The sequence below is a fragment of the Oncorhynchus mykiss genome, chromosome 8 (assembly GCF_057628025.1).
Source record: "Oncorhynchus mykiss isolate SJ-2025 chromosome 8, ASM5762802v1, whole genome shotgun sequence".
Classification (NCBI taxonomy): Eukaryota; Metazoa; Chordata; class Actinopteri; order Salmoniformes; family Salmonidae; genus Oncorhynchus; species Oncorhynchus mykiss.
In genome coordinates this window covers 37043311-37053692 of record NC_143029.1, presented here as the reverse complement: position 1 = coordinate 37053692, position 10382 = coordinate 37043311, and the positions used below count along the sequence as shown (strand labels likewise).

Below are 10382 nucleotides of genomic sequence, written 5' to 3'. Positions count from 1 at the left end.
CAGAGTTGTTGAGTAAAGCCTATAGGCTTGTATATAGCCAACAACACCTATCAACAAAGGACCCCAGCTTCTCTTCCCCCTAGCTGTACTATGCTGCTGGGGGCTGGTAACTGACAATATCCACTCTCTGTTAAATGGAGGAGCATCTTCGAACACCTGATGAGAGAAACAACTACTTCATTTCGATGTTCAACCTGGGCTTGACTGGACTAGACTCTCAAACACAGCTACAGTTTGTTTTCTCAGGCAATCAATTCATCTTTTCAAACCGACTGGGTCCAGCCTGGAGAAGACTATGGACTTTGTCAATATTTGTCTTGTCCCTTTTCCCAGGACAAAGGATAGGACAGGAGGGATACCAGTTAGGGGTGAAGTTCAGAGGTCAGCGCTGAGAGGGTAGGATAGGACAGTCAATACAGCCCCTAATCCCCCTAATCTACCAAAGACAACACATTTGCCAGCTCATTGTCAATGTATTTTTATCTAATTGTAAAACATGCTTAATCCAGGAATTAACACATGTTGATCAATCACCCATAGGGACCTAAGATACACACGGTATTTATAATTGAGTACAGTAGGCATATATGGGCAGTTTTAACAATAGTTGCACTTGGGTAGTACTGGGCCAATTTGTGTGTGTGTGTGTGTGTGTGTGTGTGTGTGTGTGTGTGTCCTCACAAGGATAGTAAAACACAGAAAATTTGTGGTGGACATTTCGTTGGTTGCCACACGGAAAAAGGCTATTTAGGGTTAGTGGTTAGGGTTAGGAGGTTGTGGTTAAGGTTAGGGTTCGCTTAAGGGGTAGGGAAAATAGGATTTTGAATAGAAATCAATTGTTTGGTCCCCACAAAGATAGTGAAACAAACGTGTGAGTATGTGTGTGTGTGTGTTTGTGTGTGCATAACGCATTTGTATTAATATAGTCCATCCACATGGCGCAATTGCTCTAATTAGTTTTGAAACTGTTACACCTTATTACAATTTTTTAAAAACAAACTTTATAATGATCAACAATGAAATACTTGTAAAAATGTTGTCTGGCTTTGCATAAATTGAGAAAGAACACTAGAACAATGCAGAACAATGAGTATTTTACAAAAATAGATAAGAAAACCTCACGTTATTTATGTTAATGCTTTCAACATAAACAATGTTATATCACACAAACGAATAAAAGTCTGTTGTCAAAGAAAGTCTCATATCTGAGTCATTTTGTAAAAGCCAAAAGATATAAAGGTCCATAGCGCGAGTATGAGCAGGCTACTGTTGGTGACTGGTTGAAAAGGCACAGGAGGTGGTTGGAATCGACATGAATGACAGCCCTGCGTTGGTGACATCACTGGACAACAAAAAGCCTCGTCCGGGGAAGGAAAGGCAACAATCAATTGGACTGCTACAGTGTGCCGCACACAGGAGAGAGAGGTGACGCTCCCCAACCCACAGACACAGAGTACAAGGAGCGACGGACAGAGTACAGTTTAATCTTCCACACCCGTTCTCTGCTAAAGTTGATCCTTCTAAAGTTAGCATTTGAAGATGTTTAATGGCGCTTCTTTATACTTACTTCGATGGGTTCTGCCTACACAAGTCCGCTTAGATAGAACGTAGGCATTTCTTTTATTTTATTCTATTGACCAAGAAGTCTCCAGATTCCCAGCTGCGGAGATATGTGCAAAAGAGGAGGCGATCGGAGCAGTGGACGGACTGTATTTCGTCCACAGAAGGAACGCGTGGAATAAACACGAATTAATGTGGAATTTATTGGAGCCCAAAGCTGGAAGGACGACTGGACACAGCGCTTCCTTATCAGGTAAAAAAAATGTTACAGGTACTCATTATTGAAGTCAATGACAACTTTCATATTTAGGGGAAAGTTGCACAGCGCTCATAGACTAGGCTACATATATTCACTGAGTATTCTGGATCTAATTTCCGTCTCGTGATTTCCCAATTCTATTCAAGAAAACACACTTAGTTAAAATGAACTGCTGTCACATAAGATGTTTATTTTTTTCTACTTTGTAAGCCTGTATTTTGGGGGGAAAGTTCACACAAATTCCAAAACATACACAGTAAAATGAATATCTTGTGGTAGTATTCTAAGGTCGTGTACTTTTTGATTTAGACCTAGGTGTTTTTGATGTCTTTGTCTGCGCGGTGGAGTACGCCTGGCCAGCATACGCACGTCAGATCTCACACCTGCGAACTCCTTGAAGTAACTCTACACTGCAGTCAAAGCCTCACCAAATGACTCTCGTAGCGCTGTCTGACTGCTGCGACGATTGTCTCTATTATAAACGTTTTGATGATTACATTCTTTCACACTTTGTGTGTTCTTAGGGCTATGTTGTATTTTTTTTTAAAACACCTTCACCAAACACGTCCTCTCATCGTTTCTGTAATTGCAGACTTTTGTCTGCCATCTTCTCTCTGTTCTTCTTCCAGTTTTCTTTGATTTTCTCCTTTCCTGTACCTTCCCCCCCTTTTTTGTTAGACAATTCTCTTTCATACCTTCTTCACCTTGATATGCTGGGGGTTTAGTTTTGCCCCTATATGTGTTAAAATATCAATCTCCCATTTCCCTTAGCATAGTCCACAGGGATGTTATTCCCAACCATTCTGCTCTTTACTTCAAAGTGACGTGCCATTACTTTTAACCTGATTTTCCTTGAATAATAATTCCCATTGTGTGGAAGAAAAAACAGCGTATCGCAGCTGATCTGGGGTAATTTTACAGTGATCCGCCGATGTCTCGCGTCGGCGGCGCCTGTGTATTGACAGAAGCTGCTCTCCTCTCCTCACAGGGACTGACTGACCATGGTCGCCGTGTTTCGTTCTCTCATGGTACTGCTGCTGGCTCAGGTGTTGCTAGGAGGCGCTGCGGGACTTATCCCCGAGGTCGGCCGGAGGAAGTACAGCGAGTCCGGGAAGCAGAGCCCGGAGCAGTCGGATAACTTTCTTAACGAGTTTGAGCTGCGGCTCCTCAATATGTTCGGACTTAAACGGAGGCCGAACCCGAGCAGGCAGGCTGTGGTGCCCCAGTACATGGTGGACCTGTACCGTATGCACTCGGCGAACGGAGACCACAGCACTAAACGGCCCCGGAGCATGGGGAGACACGCAGAGAGAGCCGCCAGCAAGGCCAACACGATTAGAAGCTTTCACCACGAAGGTACGTATTAGTGGCATATTTCACCTGGCGACGTAGAGCACCTCTGCTCCCTCAGACATGTCAACCCTGTATTTAAACATGACTCAGTGGTGTGAGGAGGATTTTCAGAGCAATTACACTTTTTATGACAGGCCCACTCATCCTAACAGAGTGACACGCGTCAGGGACACATCCCCGTTGTAAGTAGATCATATTATAGTAACAAGTGTAATTTAACAATCTAACGAGATAAACGCATTGTCAGGGTTCGATAGAGAAGTGGTTGACGTGCAACGATGAAGTGAAAAGTAATCTCTCAAATATGAGTTAATGCAACCCGTTACCCGGAACATTCCATTGACTGTGCTATAACAGGCATCACAACATCAAGGTTGGCGGTATCACAAGGGTAATTTGTTTCTTAATAATTTATGGTGTTTGCATGGGCCCTGAAAACAGTTTTTCCAGACACGCAACTCAGCAGAGGGATAAAGTAAGGGCGGTGAGCGTGTGCGTAGGTGATAGTCATCGCCCTGCTGCTACTTCAATAACACATGACATGACACTACACTGTCTACACACGCATTATGATAGAGGCCACTGCGGCAGACTGAGCTCCGTCTCATTTTTAGACAGGACTGAAAAGTCAGTCACTTAGTCATTCTGGTTTTGGGGGGTGCACGTTATTCTTTTCCAATCGCTCTTCGTGCGTAATTATGCACCTTCTAATAATAGAACCCCATAATTACATACTTATTATATAGCTACATATATATATATATACATATATATATCGCTGACTGCGATATTTCACAATAAAACCATACATTTATATACCTCAGAAACGCATGCCAACTAGATGATTGTTTCAGTAAGGGCCAATTGGTCTAAATGCAAAAATATAGTAACCGTGGGTAGAGATGTCTGCATGTGTTCAGAGTATGTCTAACCTTCTAGTCTGGGCATTTCATTTACACTGCTACAACACAACAGACCAAAACAATAAACAAACATGTAAACCTTAACCTCTCATTGCTTGAAAACCATCGCCCCTCATGCATCTGTACTGTCTATTTGGGGCTCCCGAGTGTAGTGGTCTAAGGCACTGCATCTCAGTGCTAGAGGCGTCACTACAGACCCTGGTTCGATCCTGGGCTGTATCGCAACCGGCCGTGATTGGGAGTGCCATAGGGCGGCGCACAATTGGCCCAGCGTCGTCCGGGTTTGGCCGGAGTAGGCCGTCATTGTAAATAATAATTTGTTCTTGCCTAGTTGAATCAAGGTTAAATTAATTTAAAAATGATTAAAAAAAATCTGTTTTGAGAATGAATATGGCCTATAATTGAGTTTGCGCTAGCTCCAGTATGTACAGTACATGCCCAATGCATTCGTGGATGGCCTTTTACACAGACTCCCGAGTGTTTGACTGCATGGGAAGTTTCCACAAAGTGAATGACTCGTTGGAGTGGTTGAGTCAGGATAGGTGGTGTTCTCCTCCCCAGATGCCTGGTAGGGATGACACCCAGTGGACACACTGACAAACTACAAACACCACTGATACACTACAAACGCCACTGACACCCAACACACACCCCTGACACCCCACAAACATCACTGACACACTACAAACACCACTGACACACTACAAACATCACTGACACACTACAAACAGCACTGACACACTACAAACAGCACTGACACACTACAAACATCACTGACACACTACAAACATCACTGACACACTACAAACAGCTCTGACACACTACAAACATCACTGACACACTACAAACAGCACTGACACACTACAAACAGCACTGACACACTACAAACACCACGGACACACTACAAACACCACTGACACACTACAAACATCACTGACACACTACAAACAGCACTGACACACTGCAAACACCGCTGACACACCACAAACAGCACTGGCACCCTAGAAACACCACTGACACACTACAAACATCACTGACACACGACAAACACCACGGACACACTGCAAACACCACGGACACACGACAAACACCACGGACACCCTACAAACACCATGGACACACGACAAACACCACGGACACCCTACAAACACCACGGACACGCAACAAACACCACGGACACCCTACAAACACCACTGACACAATATGGACATCACAGACACACTACAAACACCACACCGGCTGGCTGCCATGGTGACTAGGACTGAGACCCCTCGCTCCACTACTGTAAACTGCCGCTCGACTCCGCACTCCGCACCTTGGAATACTTTTCAGCCATGTTTAGTTGTTTATCCTCCTTGCTTCCTCCTGTCTTTTTATCCTGTGCTCCAGCGTAGCATGGTTCAGGATTTTTAAATTGTTCCCATGGTGTAAGTGGGAAGAGTGGAGGCCCTATACGTGTCATAGACGTGTAGCTACACATGTAAAACAAAACGTAAAATCCCGAAGCCCTATCGATGCACCACATCTCTTCCTTGATGTTCATTTCAGAGGGATTATTCATTTTTTTTGTGATATTGGTGTTTCAAAAAGAACCATTTTCTTTGCCAAACATAATATTTCCAGGCCTAACACAGGCACCGGCTGCCAGAGACAGGCAGAGATGAATGACCTAACATTAGCCGTTATCTTTTGTTTTTGGCACGCAGCGGAAAAACAAATTAGGAATGTTGATACACTCATATCTGTGGTTCACAACTCTTAGACAAGCCCTGACATGTTGTTCACACGCAGCGCAGCACCCACTTCACTCACACAGCAGGGATCTGGAGAGAGAGAGAGAGAGAGAGAGAGAGAGAGAGAGAGAGATGGAGAGAGAGAGAGACAAAGATTGAGAGAGAGAGAGAGAGATGGAGAGAGAGAGAGACAAAGAGAGAGAGAGAGAGAGAGAGAGAGATAGATGGAGAGGAGGAGAGAGAGATGGAGAGATGGAGAGGAGTAGAGAGAGATGGGGAGATGGAGAGGAGGAGAGAGAGAGACAGAGAGAGAGAGAGAGAGGGGGGGGGGGAGCGGGGAGAGGGAGAGAGAGAGAGAGGAGGGGGCAGAATAAAAAGAGAGATTTGGGGCTAAAGAGAGAGAGAGGGGGGATTTGGGTTGAAGAGAGAGATAGAAGGGGAGAGGGAGATTTGGGGCTGAGGAGAAAGAGGGGAACGAGGCATTTTGGAGTGAGTGGGCCAAAAGAGAGAAGGAGAGAGGGATTTGAAGAGAGAAGTAGACAGGAGGGGTTTTCCCACATCAATAAGGAGTGATAGGCCTATTTGAGGTCTTTGTGCTTCTGGAGGGAGATTTAGGATGAGAGGGTGGAATTTCCTAAATGCCTCCTTTGAAAAAGCCCTGAGTTCAAAGTTGGTGTTCATTTTACCACTCCAAACAGATAACAATCTTGTCTTTGTACCATCTGTAAAACACATAAAGGTAAATGTTCAACGCTTGACTACAATCAAAAAAATAAAAGTGTTGACATTGTCATGTATCTGACATCACTAAATGTAATTATCAATCAAGCCAAATATTGCCCAGAGTAATAACACGTTTTGCTATAGATTGCTCCAAAAAAGGTGTGGAAAACATGGGTGCGTTTGTAAATTCACTCGGGCTATCTACTCTACTATCTACTCTACTATCTACCATTTCAGAGCACTCTCGTCTGAGTGTGCCAGAGCGCAGAATAACTGGCAAATTTACGAACGCTCAACACCCCTTGAATATGTCCGGTGTCAGTAAACGGTCGGGAAAAAAAACGTAATTAAATAGTTGCAGCCAAACCAGCTCTGCTAGGGTGAGTAAAATGCTCAGAGTTGGGTGTTCTCTCATTATGTGTCTGGAAGTAGCTAGCAAGCTAGCCAAAGTTAGCCAGTTAGCTTGGGTGCATGACTGCCGTTGTGAGGTCAGAACGCTCCGAACAAACCTCGGCCAGAGCATCCAGTGGGCGCTCTGAACGCTCCAGAAAACAAAACGCTCTGAATTTACGAATGGACAATCTGACAACGCTCTGAATTTACGAACGCCCAGAGCGCACTCTGAGCGCTCTCTGGCACTCCAGGTTAAATGTATGAACACACCCTAAGATAAATGAGATATACTTCCCTATGGCCTTTCATTATGTCATAATAATCTAGCTTTGATGATTCCATGGTGGGCTTTATCCACACATCCAATAAAAAAAGGACTCCATGTAGCAAACAAATCGTAAAGGGCAGAACATTCTCTATGGTATTTAGTGGCCTTGCATGCTGGTATAATGGCATAATGGTTAGAGGCTATCACTGTTCCCTGCTAGATCTTATCAATACATGGGAACGCCACTGCTTTGATGTCATGGTGAAATGTATGAACCTGGCAATGTTGCAGCTGGATGGTCATAATTGTAACCTGTTCCCTTTACATTGACTCATGCTCTTGGAGTTAGTGAGTGTGTGTGTATGACGACAATGATCTACACCCACACACGGCCAGTCGTTTTCTTGTGTGTGTGTGTGTGTGTGCGTGCATGCGTGCGCGCACACGTGTGTGTGTTTTAGTGAGCTATGGAAAGACAACCCGTTTGTTAAGACGGTAAATCTTGGTCCGTCATGGAGTGACTCTACAACCTTTATAGTTAAAAAAAAGACATGAATTTCTATGTCAACATCATCCACTGACCCTTACTCTCTCCTTCTCCTTCTCGATTGTAGAATCCATGGAGGCTCTGGCAAGTCTGAAGGGCAGGACCACCCAGCAGTTCTTCTTCAATCTCACCTCCATCCCTGGAGAAGAGCTCATCACCTCTGCAGAGCTCCGGGTCTACAGGGACCAGGTCCTGGGGGCCACAGCAGCTCCCACCAGTAACACCAGTCACAACAGCAGTAACCGCTCCAGTACCAATACCAGTACCAGTGTTGGTGGCATCCATCGTATCAACGTGTACGAGGTGTTTGGAGCCCCTGCATCTCCCCGTGGGGAACCCCTGACGCGCCTCCTGGACACTCGGCTGGTGCAGGATTCTCTGAGCCGTTGGGAAAGCTTCGACGTCAGCCCCGCCGTGTCCCAGTGGTCCTCCGGGGGGAGCCACAACCACGGATTCATGGTGGAGGTGTTCCACCCAGACACCCAGGGGGACGAGGAGGCCCGGAGACAGAGCAGGCACGTCAGGGTGAGCCGCTCCCTCCACGAGGACCAGGACTCATGGCCCCAGGCTCGACCCCTGCTGGTGACCTACAGTCATGACGGGCGGGGGAACGCGGTGCTGCACAGGGACAAGAGACAGGCAGCAGGCCACAGGAAACAGAGGAGGAAGCATCAACACAAGGCCAACTGCCACAGACACGAACTCGACGTGGACTTCAGCGAAGTGGGCTGGAACGAGTGGATAGTGGCGCCCCCTGGCTACCATGCCTTCTACTGCCACGGGGTATGTCCCTTCCCATTGGCCGACCACCTCAACTCCACCAACCACGCCATCGTTCAGACGCTGGTCAACTCTGTGAACTCCAACATCCCCCGGGCGTGCTGCGTGCCCACAGAGCTCAGCCCCATATCACTGCTCTATCTGGACGAGTATGAGAAGGTCATCCTCAAAAACTACCAGGACATGGTGGTGGAGGGGTGTGGCTGCCGGTGAGACATACAGAGAGAGAGAGAGAGGGATGGGATGAAGGGATGGAGACTGAGAAGGACGTAGAGTGTGAGGCTATATGGACACCCGGTTTCCCAATGAAAATGTTTTATTTAAATGAAAGAAAATACACAAACAGAGCTATTTTGGGAGAAGAAGTACAAATAACTATATATGAATATATTTATGTCTAGTTAAAGTTGGGAAAAATAAATATTTTACTTGGAGGAATAATCCTTTACTGGTTTTGAAAATGTATATCTGATGTACATTTCGAATTGGGTGCAATACCACATGAAGTATAATGCTCAGATTTTTATTTTGTATTTATTTCTATTATAACCACTTTGTTTGTAAATAAATCATGTGTATTTATCGCGAGAAAACACTTTGGTTGTTCTAATTGTCCCCCAACATGTCCAGCTGACTTCACAACGTGTGTTTGAAAACATTCAAATCACACTAAGGATGTCAAGGGGTGGAAAAGGTAACGGAGCTACAAACCTCTCCCACATAAATTAGCTGCGACCCCCCCCCCAAAAAAACAAGACCAGGTTAAAAGCTAACTCTCTAAAACTGAATTGCCTAGATGAAGCATTTACAGCTACTATGATAAACATAGCTGGAGCATGGTGGTGTGTTTTGAAAAGGGTCAGTGTAAGTGTGGTGTAATGGCCTGCAATGGGGTATAGAATCACAGCAGGGTCCAGGGTAGTTACATCTATACAGATGTTATAAGGTCTCTGGGGAGGACTAAGGAAAACACAGCGAGATGTTTGCCTCCGCTACATGGCGTTGTACAGATCCCTGGGAATGAAGGCTGAGGTAAAAGTTAACCCCTGGGAATAGTTCATTTAAAAGAGAGAGAGAGAGAGAGAGAGAGAGAGAGAGAGGGAGGGAGAGAGAGAGAGAGAGAGAGAGAGAGAGAGATGGAGAGAGAGAGAGAGATAGAGAGAGAGATGGAGAGAGAGAGAGAGAGAGAGAGAGAGAGAGATGGAGAGAGAGAGAGATGGAGAGAGAGAGAGAGAGAGATAGAGAGAGAGATGGAGAGAGAGAGAGAGAGAGATAGAGAGATGGAGAGAGAGAGAGAGAGAGAGAGAGCGGGTGGAGAAGTAGAGAGAGAAAACAAACAACCTGAGTTGTCTGTCGGTGTGCGAGGGATTTGAAGAGCGCCTGTGCTGTGAGTTTGTTTACTGTGCGATTTGAGACACGACAGCGAGCTAGGAGACAGAGACGCCAATAGGCCCTCGGCGAGACATGAGGTCTACAGCTGCTTTAATTAATAAAGATAAACAAACAGGCACACACCGGTGTACCTGCTACATATTGCACATGTTCAGACACATTCTACCCCTACGTGTTTTTGGCCACCTTCCTTTTGTCATCTCGGTCTCCTATTCTTCTTCTGTTGTGTTTTTGGCACCACCGGGAAAACCCTCGCCGGAATAGGTCTGTAAGGGAAATGAATGAACACTAACACAAACAACACTGTCATTGACCAACAACAGGGGATTATTGCTCATATTTTATTCATAGGGACAGATAATGGCAGGATGCGATAGCAAGAACCAAACATATCGTATGTCCAAGACAGCACGGGCATGAAGGTTAGGATGAATATCTTAATACTTGTATT

At 45.4% G+C, this 10382-nt stretch overlaps 1 protein-coding gene across 1 annotated transcript; it reads left to right on the top strand.

The window, feature by feature from the left end:
- Positions 1-1248: 1248 nt before the first annotated feature.
- On the top strand, positions 1249-9132 carry LOC110529872 (bone morphogenetic protein 2). The gene is made up of 3 exons (XM_021612508.3): positions 1249-1813; positions 2808-3175; positions 7827-9132. Exons 2-3 carry the CDS (start codon positions 2821-2823, stop codon positions 8750-8752), a joined length of 1281 nt encoding a protein of 426 aa, XP_021468183.2. The 5' UTR covers positions 1249-1813; positions 2808-2820; the 3' UTR covers positions 8753-9132.
- The last annotated feature ends 1250 nt before the right edge of the window (positions 9133-10382 follow it).

Bases quoted from the DNA above. Each gene is read 5' to 3' on its own strand.
- LOC110529872 (XM_021612508.3), top strand. From the start codon at position 2,821: ATGGTCGCCGTGTTTCGTTCTCTCATGGTACTGCTGCTGGCTCAGGTG. The intron at 3,176-7,826 runs GTACGTATTAGT...TCTCGATTGTAG, and splicing joins TAGAAGCTTTCACCACGAAG to AATCCATGGAGGCTCTGGCA.